Source organism: Lycorma delicatula, chromosome 4 (assembly GCF_047948215.1).
Source record: "Lycorma delicatula isolate Av1 chromosome 4, ASM4794821v1, whole genome shotgun sequence".
NCBI classification, from domain to species: Eukaryota; Metazoa; Arthropoda; class Insecta; order Hemiptera; family Fulgoridae; genus Lycorma; species Lycorma delicatula.
The window spans coordinates 97122373-97139145 of NC_134458.1; the positions used below are offsets into that span (position 1 = coordinate 97122373).

Here is a 16773-nt window from a genome sequence, read left to right on the forward strand (position 1 = left end):
AATTCTTTTGTACTTATATATATATATATATATATATATATAATACTTATAAAAGCAGCAACAGATGGCAGTACATTTTTAGATAAAAATAGATATAATCAGAATGTATATAAATAATTTCAAATCCACTCAGTAATGTAACATTGGCTGGCCAGGTTGCATGGTATAAATTTTCTAATTATTTTATTTTTAAATTTAATTTTACTTTTTAATTCTTAATTGATGTCATATTTAAATATATGTAGTTATTTTATGTAATTGACTTCATGTTTTGCATATATGATAGTAATTTTAATAATTTTTATTTTTATTCAAAAAAAAATATTGTTATGTCTGATATGTAATTTTATATACAACTGATGATGCGGGATCCTGTGAAAGTGCTATTGGAATAAAGAAAAGAAAAAATAAGGTAAGTGTCATTTCATTTACTTCATAATTCTATACTTGAGTTGTTCAAGTTGGTTTTTTATTATAAAAAAATACAATATAAATAATAAATATATATATAATGTTGTATCATTTTCAAGAGAGGGACTTGGCACATACATACACAATATACATATGTAGAGTATACATATTTTTTTTAATTTCATTTGAAAATTGTAAAGTCATCTTATACTCAAACTAATCCTATCTACCAGTTAATATGGCATAATGTACAAAAATTGTTTCAGTAAAAGTTTCAACACTGTCTATAGGCCAATCAGTGCTAAATTTACTTTAAAATATTAAGCCTTCGTGAAAGATGAATAAACTGCTAAATGATTTCCTACAAAAAATAAAATGTAATGGAAGATATGCTGACATTCAATATTTTGATTAATTATACATGAAATAATAAATTACAGTAAAATATTTCCAATTATTTTCTTATTAAAACACTGCTTTCTAGGATATAGTAAATTTAAATACTACTACAAAATACTAAAAAATATATCAGAGGATGATACAAGAGGAATTCGAGTTGGCGCTAAACAGACAGGCACATAACACTCAGTACCAGCTGTTTTAATTCATTTTATAACTATACATGTGTGACATTATATAAGTCATTCTCACTCAAAGAAATAAATATATAGTATACCTTTAAGAATAAATAACAAGTATAAAGCATTTCTGTTAAACTGATTCTCTTTCAAGATAAAGATATTTATCTCTATGAAACGAAACTTAAATAAAATAAAGCTTCTACACTTTTTTTATAGACAGTGAGCAGTCGATGAATGACAATTATGATGCGTTAGCTCCAAGTTATATCATATCCTTTCCAGTTGGCATTAGGAGCAAGATAGACTCGACGATTGTTATAGAAAAAACTGACTACCCCTCTATAACCAGTACGAGGAACACCACTCTGAAATAAAACTGAATAATTAATTTAAGATAATGATAATTATCTTATTTTTATTATATCTGCAAGAAGCTTATGGTATTATATATATATATATATATATTGCTCATACAATTACAGAAAAAAAAAAAAACATTATAACTGCTAAACTTCTGTAAATCAAATCAGAAATAGAGTAACAGAAATGAAAGTGATATATTGAAAACTGAAATTTTTACGTTAAAAATAATATTTTGTACAAAGTAGTATGTCAATATGATAAATAAACCTAGAAATAAAAAAATGCAAAACTCAATAAGTTAGAGACATTTTTGATTATTAGATGATCTTGAGTCCCAAAAATTACAACTCATATACATTAAGCAGCAACAATATTAATTAAAAATAAATAAAAAGTACATATCAGTCCAGTTCTGTGTGTACTGTGAACCAAATTGTGCTGTTCATAGACTTTTTATCAGTTTACAGTATATGTAAACTAAACTTTATACATTTGAATTTAAATTTGTAAATTTTCACACAATTCTGATCTGTAATTGCTTTTTTTATTTTATTTTATTATAATTACTGTTAATCTGAAGTATTTCCAAATTATTATTCTCTACTGATAGAAATTAGACGATAATTACACAATTTAAAACTTTCATTTTTGTATACCCCATTATGTTCAGAGAAACATTACTTAAAGACTTCTCATGTGTACATTACTTAACAGACATCCACAATTCATTCAGTTTAGATTATATTTATTCATTTTTTTAAATATTTTATTTTATTTTTTTCATGGTGTATTTTTTCTTAATATATATATATATTAATTAATTTATTGACTTCATTATTTTTTTACATGTTATATTCTTTTTAATTTTTTTTCCTATTATTTTAAATAAAAAAATTAATTAAGTGTGTGTGTGTACGCATCTGCTAACAGTGAAAGAGGAAACATTTCCTTTGTGAACATTCAACCAATAACAAAAGTGTTTTAAACACACGTGACAAGGATCACTTATAAAGTGCAACAGAATCATAAACCAGAGTACACAAAAGAATGGCCGTATTTTATTTCTGGATAAGTTGCCAAATTTTGTATTATGCACATTTTATAGTTTCTGACATTTTTTTTTATAGCACATGGTGGTCACAATGATTACAGGAACATTTTGTTTCCATAATTGTGCACAAAGAATTCTAAAACACAAAATAGTTCTAAATCAATTACATATTTTATGGCAACTGGGACCAGTAGTGAAAACAAAAGTAGTCATTAATGTGAAAATGTAGTTTATAGATTTTACACTTGAACATAATCTGTCTATATTGTGCACTGACCATGACCAGTCACCTGTTTCACATTATATTCCTACATGAATTACTTATCTGTTACGAATATATTACTCACTGATCTTAGGATGATCACTCTATAAAGGTTGGGATCTCTGGAACAGTAATATATATTTTGATTATACAGTATGACAACTCTTTTTTGTTACTTTTATGTATTTGTCTAGCTTTTTTTTATTAGTTCATAACAATTATTTATACTACATTAATTTTCAATGTTCAGTTTTGTTTTAAACATCTTTTCTTAATATTCATAATTGTTTCAACACATATATATGCAAATTAAAATTAAGAAGTGGTCTGAACTGAATATTTGCTGAAATCGCTTAAAATTGATGCTTCAAAATAAGAAGGTATAACCTACCACAATATACCATATTAAAGGGTGGAGCAGAGGAAATGCATGTTTTTCACTACTGAATAACTTCAGTTGTTTTAATTATAGAAAAAAACTTTTACATTAAATAATAATATTTTTATTGCATTTTTTAAATAAACGTACCTTAGGTTTGGAAAATAATGTTAGTAAGATGATGTCCTTCTTGTCGGACACAAATTTGGAGCAACTTCTCAAAGCTCTGCATGGCTTTCTCCAACATTTCATTCAACACAGCTTCAACTTCTTGATGAGTGGAAATTTTCAAGTCTTCAATTGTGTATAGCTTGTGTGAACAAGGCTACCTGAAATCAAGAGTGTACTCAGGTACACTCTTGATTTTAGGTAGCTCCACAAAAAGAAGTCACAAATCAATAGATCGACAGAGCGTGGGGGCCAAGAAACATCGATGAATCGTGAAATGACATGTCAAGGAAACATTTGTCAAATCACTTCTTGTCGTGTGAGCTGTGGCACCAACCTGTTGAACAACATTTTTTTCATGTTCATCTAATGCTTTACCAGTTCTGGACGCAGGAAGTTGTTCAACATGACAATGTAGCGTGCTGATGTCACTACAACTGTGGTTCTCCCCTCTTCAAAAAAGTAAGGACCAACAATCCCTATCTTGGAAACACCTCACCACAAGTTACTTTTAAGCTGTGGAGAGGTTTTTGGTGTGGGTTCTCTGATGCCCAGTACTGATAATTCTGTACATTAACATAGCCATCCAGATGGAAATGGGCTTCATCACTCATCATTATTAGGGTGTTTGCATCTTCCATAAGAATGGTGTTCATTATGCCACAAAATTCTTTGCGTTGCACAAAATCCCTTTCAGTTAGCTGCTAGATGATCATTATTTTGTACGGGTGAAAATCTGAGATCATCATGTAAGATGCGATGAAGCAAACGACGTGACGTACCCAGCACTACAGCCTGTTGCTTAAGGGATCATTTTGGACTAGCAAGAACTGCCCTTCTCACTCTTACGTTTTCTGGAGTTCGGACTGAACGGAGAAGGAAAGGTGGTTTTTTCTTCATCACAGATTCAGTACTTCTAAACCTCTCAATCCATTTGAGTATGGTGTTTTGATCTGGAACAGCATCTTGACGTTCAACGTTAAAATTTAGACGTAAAAGATCTTGAACCATGACCACAGAATTATTGTTTCTAAAAAAAACTGCTAGACAGCGAATACACAATGTTCTATGCTCCAACATTCCATAGCAAGTGAAGCTGCATAATCTGAACTATCCACCAGAGGTCGCTGAAGATAAATATCCCCACTTGTTGCTGAGTACTAATGGTTTAAAAAACATGCGTTTCCTCTGTTCCACCCTAATAGTATTTCTCTACTGTTACATGAATGCTGATAAAAATGGGAGATTTACTTCTACTAAGGTCTACTAGGATACAGTTATTGCCTTTGGATGCATAATTCCAGCTATGACCAGAATAAAAAACTTTATTGCACATTATGTAAGTTACATAGACTATAAACAGTTGTGATTAATATATTTATGACTTTACTTGCAACAAACTGGATGTCAAGAAAGAGGGGTGGTGAGATGTTAAACAAAAGTGATTTGATACCAAATGTACAAAAGAAGGGGTTAGAATTATTTGGGGGGGGGGGGAATTAGGAAGTCTGAGTTTATATGAGATATACCTCTGCCATTACTCTTGTTATGCAGCTACCACACAATAAAAAAAATCCTGAGTTGGTCCACAGGTGGCTGTTCAGCCCCTTATCAGGTACCAAGGATGGACTTATTTATAAATTTTATATATAAATATTAACAAAGTAAAATTGCTTATTTAAATTTTTTTAAACTTTGATTTCCTTGATTTATCAAATTATTATTTTTTTATAAAAGATACCTCTGATAAGAGATGCTTCAATATAAAATAAAAGTGTATCATTTAGGTAAGAATATATTTCTTATTTTTTGCTACTAAAAGTCAAAATTAAACCTGATAACTAAAGTTAAACTACAATTTTATATTACAAACAGCTCCTTACTTAGAGCCCCACTAAATACAATATACCTAAAAGTTAAGACAAACAAATAACAAAATAAAAAAAAAAAAAATAATTACTCTGAAATCATCCATAAGGCCAAGCATTTTTGCAGTCCGTTTGTATTTATCTTTTGTGTAATATGGTATCCTTACAGGGCCATCAGTGACAATAGAATTTGCTTTTAATTCCTGGTATGTAACTACCATACTTTCATAAACAGACTTCACGAACTGGACATCATAATTATCCTATAAAAACAAATATAAATTTATAAGACAAACTAGAGCGAAAATTTAGAAATAAAAAATTCACATAAGTACTGCTTTTAAATTTTGCTGCTTCTTAAGGAAAGAAAAACTTAAAATTCTGTCAGCAAAATTTGTATTTTAAAACCCCTTTTTGGACTGATCATCCACTTTTTGTACATTCCCTCTTTACTTACCCATAATTACTTCTTCCTTGGATAGATATAAGGGGAATCATGTTAGCTGTTACCTGGCTTCAACTTTGGCACCATGTGATACCTTCAAGTAGCTGGCACAATGGTCATTTCTTAATTAGAATTCATCCAAATTTAAAAGTTACAATTACTTTTAATTGTTTTAAATTTCCATATATTTTGGACACTGGCGCTCAATTAAAATTTCTCTTGAGAAGCAGATGACTTGAGCCTGGACAAGACAAACTAGTAACTAACTGAAGAAGCACGTTGAAAAGCAGTACAATATCAATTTAAAAGATTCATTATCAACTTAACAATTTCCATGCACAGATTTCAAACTTAGGTGGTGATAAGTATTAAAATATAGGACATATACATAAAATAAAAGCCAAAACTTTTCCTTTGTCTAAAATCAGATCAGATTATTAAAATACAAGTAATAAAAAAATGTCTATTAAATGTATATTACTTACTCATATAAAATTAACTTTCATATACTACTTATCCAATTACCTAGTACAAGATATTTGAAAATCTAGGAATTAGGAATCTTAAATTCTATTCTGATCTCCCATGACGTTTCAAATGAATCAGCTACATACCATCAGTACCACTGTAGTAAGTCCATATACTTTAGATAAAAGCAGACCATACAGTTTTTTAACTGTTATTTGACTGGTTTGATAAAGCTCTCCAAGATTCCCTATCTAGTGTCAGTCATTTCATTTCAATATACCCCTTACATCCTACATCCTAACAATTTGTTTTCCATATTTCAAACGTTGCCTGCCTGCACAGTTTTTCCCATCTACATGTCCCTCCAATATTAAAGCGACTATTCCAGACGCCTTAATAATATGTGCCCTTTAAGTCTGTCTCTTCTTTTAACTATATTTTTCCAAATGCTTATTTCTTCATCAATTTGCCGCAACACCTCTTTATTTGCCACTTTATTCACCCATTTGATTTTTAACATTCTATAGCACCGCATTTCAAAAGCTTCTAATCTTTTCTTCTCGGGTACTCAATCGTCCCAAGTTTCATTTCCAAACATATACTTACTATGCTCCAAACATATACTTTCAAAAATGTTTTCCTGACGTTTAGATTAATTTTTTATGTAAGCAAATTATATTTCTGACTGAAAGCTCGTTTCACCTGTGCTATTTAGCATTTTATATTGCTCCTGCTTCATCCATCTTTAGTAATTCTACTTCCCAAATAACAAAATTCTTCTACCTTCGTAATCTTTTCCCTTCCTATTTTTATATTCAGTGGTCTATCTACATTATTTCTACTACAATTCATTACTTTTGTTTTGCTCTTGTTTATTTTCATGGAGTAGTTCTTGCATAGGACTTCATCCATGCCATTCATTGTTTCTTCTAAATCTTTTTTACTCTCGGCAAGAATTACTATATCATCAGCAAATCGTAGCATCTATATCGTTTCACCTTACACTGTTACTCTGGATCTAAATTGTTATTTAACATCATTAACTGCTAGTTCTATGTAAAGATTAAAAAGTAACAGGGATAGGGAACATCCTTGTCAAACTCCCGTTATTATTACGGCTTCTTTGTTATGTTCTTTGATTATTACTGTTGCAGTTTGATTCCTGTAAATGTTAGCAATTGCTCTTCTATCTTTATACTTGAACCCCAATTTTTTTTTAAATTCTGAACATTTTATTCCATTCTATGTTATCAAATGCCTTTTCTAAGTCTATAAATGCCAATTATGTTGGTTTGTTTTTCTTTAATCTTCCTTCTACTATTAATCTGAATGCTAAAATTGCTTCCCTTGTCCCTACACTTTTCCTCAAATCAAATTGGTCTTCTCCTAACACTTCTTCCACTCTCCTCTCAATTCTTCTGTACAGAATTCTAGTTAAGATTTTTGATGCATGAAAAATTAAGCTAATTGTTCTGTATTCTTCACATTTATCTGCTCCTGCTTTCTTTGGTATCATGACAATAACACTCTTTTTGAAGTCTGGCGGGACTTCCCCTTTGTTGTAAATATTACACACCAGTTTGTATAATCTATCACCTCCTCACTTGCACTGCACAGTAACTCTGCAGGTATCCCATCTATCCCAGAAGCCTTTCTGCCATCCAAATCCTTTAATGCTCTGTTAAATTCAGATTTCAGTACTGTATCTCCCTTTTCATCCTCTTTGACTTCCTCTGTAACACCAGTTCCTAATTCATTTCCTCTGGATAACTCTTCAATATATTCCACCCACCTATTGACCTTTTCTTTCATACTATAAATCAGTGTACCATCTTTGTTTAGCACATTATTAGAATTTAATTTATGTACCAAAAAATTCTCCTAATTTTCCTGTATGCTTCGTCTATTTTACCAATGATGATTACTCTTTCCACTTCTGAAAACTTTTCTTTAATTCACTCCTCTCACTAATTTGCACTTCCTGTTTATAGTATTTCTTAATTGTCAATTGTTCCTTTTATCTTTATCACTAGTATTCTTATTCTTCTACATTTATCCATCAGCTGCAATATATCCTTTGATACACAAGGCTTTCTACCAGTTTTCTTTATTCTGCCTAAGTTTGCTTCTGCTGATTAAGAATCTCCTTTTCAACATTTTCCCATTCTTCTTCTACATTTTCTACCTTACCTTTTTTACTCAGACCTCTTGTGATGTCCTCTTCAAAAATTTTCTTTACCCTCTTCCTCAAGCTTTTCTAAATTCCACTGATTCATCTGACACCTTTTCTTCAGGTTTTTAAACCCCAATCTACATTTCATTATCACTAAATTATGGTCACTATCATTGTCTGCTCCAGGATAAGCTTTGCAGTCAATGAGTTGATTTCTAAATCTTTGTTTAACCTTGATATAATCTATCTGATATCTTGCAGTATCACCTGGATTTTTCCATGTTTATATTCTTCTATTATGATTTTTAAACTGGGTGTTGGCAATTACAAAATTATACTTGATGCAAAACTCAATAAGTTGGTCCCCTCTTTCATTCCTTTTGCTCGCCCATATTCACCCACAATATTTCCTTCCTTACCTTTTCCATTGCTTGCATTCCAGTCTCTATTACTACATTTTCATCCCCTTTTGTAAGTTTAATTGCTTTGTCAATTTCTTTGTTTACACACTCTACCTCATCATCATCATGGGCACTTGTAGGCATATAGACAGTAACAATCATTGTCGGCTTATGCTTTGATTTTATCCTTATTACAATAATTCTATCGCTATGCATTTTGAAATATTCTACTCTCTTTCCTATCTTCTTGTTCATTTCGAAACCTATTCCTGCTTGCCCTTTATTTAAAGCTGAGTTAATTATTCTAAAATCACATTTTCTTGGAAAAAAACAGTTGTAGTTTTCCATTGCTTTCAGCTGTGCAGTATCAGAAGTTTTTTTTTTTTTTTGCAAATAACGCTTTCGTGTTATCATTGCCCGGAATAAAAGTTTTCATAAAGTACTTTTAAATAAGTATATTATCATAAAAAAATAAACATATATAAAACTCAACAAAAAGTAAAACTTTACAAACTCTGAGAAGGGGTGTAAGGGCCCCTTCTCAGACAACAGAAAAAATAAGAAATAAAATAAAAATAAAAACTATAACTAAACTAAAAAATATAACTAACATAAAAAAAATAAATATACCTAATATAAAAACAAACATATTAAAAATGAAATAAAAACTTAAAACTAATATCACTAAAAACTTATATCTAATATAATTAAGGACTTATAACTAATATCACAGTCAGAATTTTAAAATAGGATAAAATTTATCTTAAAAAAAATAAAAACAATATAAAATTTACATAAATGTAGAAAATTACAATACCCGAGAGGGGTGTAAAAGCCCCTTCTTGAATAACAGAATAAAAAACAAACACAAAAACATAAAAATTTAAAAAAAATCAGATATACTAAAAACTTTATCAAAAACAAAAACTATACACCACAATATCAAATTTTAGAAATAAGACCAGCACGATGAAAAAACAGAAACATTCAGTCTAAAACTCTGTTATCATTGACAAAAATTGATGGATATTTCTGGGCAATTTAAATTTACTACACAAAGCTGCATAACGAATGCAATCCACAAGAATGTGGTGTACGGTCATGCGGAAATTGCATCGTGCACATAGTGGTGCGTGTCCTGCTGACATCAGGTACTCGTGTGTGACTCTAGTATGGCCTAATCACAATCGACAGAGGACCACTTCCTCACGACGAATTTTTCTGCATGAGGAGTCCCAAGGCAACACAGAATCTTTAATGTGCCGGAGTTTATTAGCAAACCACTACGTAGAGCCATTCACCCATCGGCATGATAGTTCCCACCTTGGGTTACGGTTGCATTTCATAAGATGTTGCAACACCACCGAGTGTAAATGTAAGAAATATCAGTGAAGGATGTTGTTATGTAGTTGTGTAAGTGTATATGTTGTAATTTATTTAGTGCTCTTGGTGTAGTATATGTGTACAGTGTAAAGTGTTCTGCAGCTCAGTGAGTAGTGGGAAGAAAAGCTGCAGAGGCTAGGCCCGTGGGGACACCAACCTCCAAAGTCTTAAAGAATAAGACTCCTGGTCAGGATTGAGTGATGTTGATATGGCTATTTAAGTTCTCCTGACCTATGCCCTTAACAACTACTGAAAGAGCTGCTGCCCTCTTTCAGGATCATTCCTTAGGTTGGCTCTCAATAAATATTTCTGTGTATGGTTGCACCTTCAGTTCAGCTACTCTATATCACTGAGCACTCAAGCCCCCTCACCATCAGCAAGGTCTCATGATTCAGAGGGAGAGTTTTTTAACTACAGTATACAACTACAAAACCAAATGTCAAAAACATTTCAAAATAGTAATTATACACTAAATGTCTGAATGCTTACTTGAGTGAACTCAAGTTTAATCAGGTGATCAAGTTGTAGTCAAGTGAAGACCTAAATGTGTTATGCTTAAAAAATATAGTTTCCAGCTGGTGATATTTAGGAAGGTGCTGGGGGAGGAAGGAAAGACAGTAATAGAGAGATTTAAAATGACAAATGATTTTAAGGAAATGAAAGGCAAAAAAAAGGAAATTAAAGAAAATCCAGAAGGAAGGACCTGTAAAATCACAATTTATCTAGTTCTGCTTTCTGATAACAGCAGCCTATTTCTAAATATACTTACTTGTAATAAATATGTGAGGTTCAATTGAGTGAAAGGCACAAATTTATCGTTCAAGTGTATGTATTTCAAATACTTTTCATAAAACAAGCCACTGAAACAAACAACATTCCAATTATAATCAACATTTTCTGTACCTAAAAAAAAATTAACCATCACACAACAGTGATAGTTTAATAATGTAATTTTACTCACGCTTACTATCAGCTACTGCAGAATCTAAAAAAATAATTATATTCCTTTTATTAATAAACAAATATAATTAAATCAATAATAGACAGAAAAAATATACAAACTTTTATACACAATACATGACAGTACAATATAACAGTTCAGATTATGGTGGTTATAGCTGTGATTCTAACAAGAGTAGAGGCTGATGTGTAATATCTTTACTAGCAGTGTTATCTGTACCATTTCACTGCAACACAGCAAACATCCTTCATGTGCAAAAGTCATGTTAGCGAATCAGTATTTATCAAAACATAAGTTTTGATAAATACTGATTCTGTCACCCTAATTAAGTGACTTAATCCTATACTTTATTTTAGACTGAAGTGCAAATTTACAGTGTAGGATTACCAAAATATTTCTGGTTAAAAATTATACCAAAAAGAGTTTTACTTTAGAAAGAAAAACTTGTAACAGAAATGCAGGTTTGAATGCTAAAAATACTTAAGCAATCAGACAAATCATTAACAAGGCCTTCATGTTGTAAGCTGTTAAAGATGGTCTTGAGGAATACTGAAGAGAATTTTGTGTTAACCTAAAGTACATCCTAACATATTGATACAGAAGCTAACTAAAATGACAATACAACCCAAAATGATCTTACAAAACCCCATTCTTCAAAATCTCACAATGTTATTTTCAGCAATAAAATTTCCTTGTAATAAATTATAAATAGAATTTTCAACTCAGATCCAGAACAAGTAGGAGCTCCATAAATAATCAGTTCATAATCAAAATGTAATCAGTATCCTATCACAAACATAGGAATGGCTGACAAGCAATAGATTAAGAAAATTCCACCCTACATTAAGAAGAGAATAAATGCCTTTTGTTTATGCACATACAAGACCCCATCTTGTATGTGCATAAACAAAAGGCACAATCTTTTTTCAGCCCACATAACTGCATTTTTACCGCAATTTATAGTACAATAGGCTCTCTGTAATCCAACACATATTGGGCAGCCTGAGTGTCCGATTATCGGAATTAGCCTAATTTCAATGGAATAACCGACATAAAACATAACTTACTTTCATATGCATTTATTAATTTGAATAACTAATGTAAATTGATTAAGAAAATAACAATAGTACAACTAACTACTTATTTAACAAAAAATTCTGGTTAATAGTCTTTTGTTTTTTTTGCTTTAGTGGAGAATTTAAAATTACTTTCTCACAACGAATTGCTTCAGTAGTTACACGAATGTCTTATTATCAAGAGCCAACTGAAGTAATCTTATTAAAATATTGACAGTTGCCACTATCTTCTTCAGCCCCCTTGTTATACATGTTAAATGCACTTAAAGTACTTTCGTGATCTACAGTACTAATTGATGCTGATGATGTCACATTTTCGCTGTCATCTTTATCCATTGATTTCGCTGTCTTCATCTTGATCCAGCACATCTTCAATTATCTCCCAGTCGATCATCAATTGATAATTTTCATTTTCAATTCTGGTCAGCCATTCATTTATGTCGTCTTGTGTCAGTCCTTCTGAGTCGTCCTCAATATACAGTTGGGCTAGTGACTCCCTAATGTCGTTTATTTAAGCATCAGGACTAACATCACTACTTTCAGATGTTGTCGATGTTTGTTCATTTTCCACTGGTTTTTTTTTGCATTTTTCATACTAATGTAATACAGAAATGAGTTGGCCACAAATTTTTCCAAGAGCTCACTATTGCCAGGAATCTTCCCCTATGCTTGTAGAAGATCAAACATGATGTCTCTAAGATGTATTTCTTTTAAACATTTTAAAATAGGTGTATTTTCCAATTTACACATTAGACTTTTTATAATTTGTTTTAAGCATTTGGATTACATTTTGATCCATTGGCTGAATGATAATAGCTGTAACATTTGGCAGAAGAAATAAGACGTGGATAAACCCATCTTTACTTTCAAAGTTTCCTCATTTGGTGCCCTGTACAGTTGTCTAAAATTAGCAGTGCTTTTTCAGGTAATTGTCTTTGTTTAAGGAATTTTTTTACTGATGACATGAACCGCTCATTAAAACATTCAAAAAATATTTCCATTGTCATCCACGCTCGGCTTTGATTTTTGTATTTTATAGGAAGTCTTACATTTTTAAAAACCCACGATTTTTGGACTTGCCTACAACAAGCAATTCAAGTTTATAGGTACACTCGCATTTGAACAAGGCATAAATGCAATTCTGTTTTTTTGATATTTTGCAAACTGGAGCGTTCTTTTCAGCAGAATGAAGAATGTTTTTTTCGGTAGCAGCCTCCAAAATAACCCACTGTCATTGGCATTATAAACCTGGTCACGACCAAGACCCAATTCTTGGACTGTCTTTATAAATTTTTCTTCATATGGCTCGATGGCAGTAAAATCACAAGAAATGTGAATAGATTCCACAGTACTTCTTGAATTTGTCGAACCACCCATCACTTGCACGGAAATCTTCTTTCCTCTTCATTTCTTTATGAAAAAGTGTAGTTTTTTCTTTGATGATTTCACCAGAAAGAGAAGTATGTTTGGAACTTTCCTGAATAAACCAAACATAATATGCATCTTCCATTACTAGGTTCACAATGCCAGATTTTAATGTTTTCTGATCACTTTTACTACTGATATTATCTTTTACAAATTTTTCTACTTTTACCCGATCATTTTGCAAGTCATAAATCGTTGCACATCCAATTCCGTATAGTGAATCTACATCACCACTTTTTTCACCTTTGTCAATTCTTTTAAGAATTTCTGCTTTTTGAAGTAAACTTAGTGTGATGAGCTTACATTTTTGTGGTCTCAACATCTTCAAGGCTAAAAAGAAAGATGTTCAGATACTGTTTAAGAAATGAAAAACTGGACAATTTAAGATAAGGAAACCTAGATACATTAAAATGAATATGACAACTAAACATGACATACAATCATGCAATAACAAGACGTGTAGTAAGATACTGTAAGAAGTTTAATGCCATCTATAGACCCTGGTACTGAACAAGTTACCACTGGCAGCACCATGCTTTCAACTGCAGACACAGCTAATGATGTTGGCAACGACCAGAAGTACTACTGTATTGTAATTTATTAGAGTATTCCGTGTAACCACAGCCTACTGGGGAAAAAAAAAATTGTGGCATTAAACGAAGTGCCTCAGTAGTTACACGAATGTCTGATTATCAAGAGCCGACTGAAGTAATCTTATTAAAAATTATCCAAAAAGATGAATAAGTTAATTTTATTCATAAAATTATAAGCTGAACATTTTTTTCAGTAATATAAATATAATAGTAAATAAAACATTTTGCATTAGTCTAGAAATTAAGAAATTCATACAATTTTAAGTTTTCCTTTCCTATCTTATCATAATGTAAACATAACTAACTAAATGTATGTTATCAATTTTATATCTTACAAATAACCTAACTATGTTAAAAACATAATTTTTTCATTATGCTGACTTTTTTCAACCCAAAAATTACAAAAAAATGTATACAAATATTTATATATTTTTCATAACAAAAAAATTTGCTAATATTTTCATTTTTTTAAATTATTTAAAAGCATCAACAATTTTTTTCAGTAACAATAATCAAAATAAAAACGTAACTTCCAATTTACTTTAAAAACTTATATTAGCATATTACTACAATCACTATGCAAATCTTTAAAAAACATTTAACAAGATTATGTAATTTAAGTTATGAGAAACAATGTATATTACATTATACGCAATTACTTCTTATATGGTTTATAAAAGAATATTTTATGACTGCATCATAGAAAGAAAACAATTAAGTTTTTATACATTTACACTTTTATATTTACTTTATTTTTCCATTTAGCTTCCTAGAAGAATTAGAACAATTTTAATCCCAGGCTTCATCTTTTCATTGTTTACAGTATAATGTAACAAAATAATTAAAACATTTTCAATCATTCTAATTTTGATGATCACTAATATAAGGCACCAACATCTATATTTTCAAAATATTTATTTATGGTATAGAAAGTACTACTCTTTGTTTGTTTGTTGTTGTTGTGTGTGTGTGTGTGTGCGCGCGCGCATGCACGCGTAAAATTGTTTTTTAATATTTCAGCTTTTTAAAATCACAATGCACCTACAACATATTGAATTCAGCATAAAATTATAATGATATTTATATCTTTAAAAAAAAAAAAAATTTTAGAAAAGAATTAATTTATACAATATTTTGTTGAGATTACTATGAACTTATAAATTCTCTTAGAGAAATGTGTCCAAATTTTCTATTAAATCATAGATTTTTCTACAAGAGATTGCAAATAATTTTGATAAAGATCAAAACGACATGTAGATTATAATTTCATTTGTTGGAACAAAAAAATCTATTTTAGAAATACACAGAAGCAGAATAAGTAATTCAGATCAAACCAGTAATTCCTTAGATTTTAGATAACAGCACCCACAACATGCAGATATTTTACTTTATATGCAAACATAAGAAGCAAATATTTCATGTAGAACCTACATCAATTAAATAAAAGCAAGAAGTTATCATTTTATCAAAATTTCAGATTATGATTTACTTGTTAGAAAATAAAATTACACTTATTTCAAAAGAATGCGGTTTTACTGATTCACTAGCAAATAACTAGTTTACTGAATGACATTACCTGAGTTCCCAATACATCTATTTACCATTCCTAACATTTAATGGTGTGTAAAAGAATAAAAATAACAAATCAAAACACTCTTTGTAATGATGTGAGTGCTACTTTGAAAAAATCTGCCATCAGTATACAAATTTAGTAATACATCAATAGGTGTATTATTTTACATTAGGATGAATTATTTTCCTTGAAATATCAACGAAAATTAATACTAATTTAATAAATATATATTATTTATATATTTACTGATAGAAAATTAAATATGATAATTTAGTAATAAGAAGCAATTATCAAAGCACTTAGTTAAGAGTTTGGCATCTTTAATTGTTATATATTTTTCTTTACTGTTACTAAATCATGTCATATAATTACTATGAACATGATTTTATTCAAACATTTAACTTAATTTTATTATTATTATTATTTCAAAAATAACCAATCTAAGAAGTTGTATTCAGCTCCTTAGAGAAATAAAACTTAATAAACTATTCCGATTTAAACACACTAAGTACTCAAGGTTTCTTAATCTGTGTATTACAAGGTTCAGTATAACTTTTCTTCAGGCATTTATTTTTCTGTTATTGCAATCAACAAAGGCAAACTATGCTTTAAAGGTAAATTTAATTTTTTATCAATGTTTGTATAGCTTATAGAAACTGACAAAGTAAAAATATAATGTTTTTATTGATTTCTTTTCAGCAAAATGTTCATGAGTAAAATAATTAAATCACCTTTATAAAAAAATTTCTATAATGGTAATGCAGATTAAAAACCTACAAGAATTTCATTTTTTATAAAAATCAATAGAAAATGCTACATAAAAAACTACTCTTTAAAAACCAATTTCATCAGATATTTAATTTAAAGCTCTTTGAATTTCAGAGGTGAAGCAACACAATGTAGGTTACTGGTATCTGGTAACAAGTGTAACAATAAAGATTCTCTAAGAAACATTTCTGTTATAGCATATTTTAGTATTTTCAAAGAAATAATTTTTTAAAATTATTTTCTTAATGTTTCACTTTGTAAAAAACAGGTAAAAAAGATTTTTTTTAATTTCTACAAACTATTATAGTCTTATTTTTAAAACAATTTGCAGTTAATTTATCAGCTATTCATCAGCAAGACTAATGATGTATATTCTTTAACAGCAAATAGAGATAGAGATAATTTTACATTTTTATTGAAAATT

At 29.9% G+C, this 16773-nt stretch overlaps 1 protein-coding gene across 3 annotated transcripts in view; it reads right to left on the bottom strand.

Moving 5' to 3' along the window:
- Positions 1–252: 252 nt before the first annotated feature.
- The window catches only part of Mgat1 (alpha-1,3-mannosyl-glycoprotein 2-beta-N-acetylglucosaminyltransferase), a 45916-nt gene continuing 29395 nt past the window's right edge, over positions 253–16773 (bottom strand). For 2 of the 3 annotated variants that reach the window (XM_075363721.1, XM_075363722.1), the window contains exons 9-11: positions 10723–10813; positions 5176–5346; positions 254–1357 (exon numbers count right to left, since the gene is read on the bottom strand). In XM_075363721.1, the coding sequence (XP_075219836.1) occupies positions 1244–1357; positions 5176–5346; positions 10723–10813 (376 nt within the window). In that variant the 3' untranslated portion in view covers positions 254–1243. Of the gene's footprint in view, positions 1358–5175; positions 5347–10722; positions 10814–16773 lie in introns of all 3 variants that reach the window. The other variant, XM_075363723.1, reaches the window with a different exon arrangement.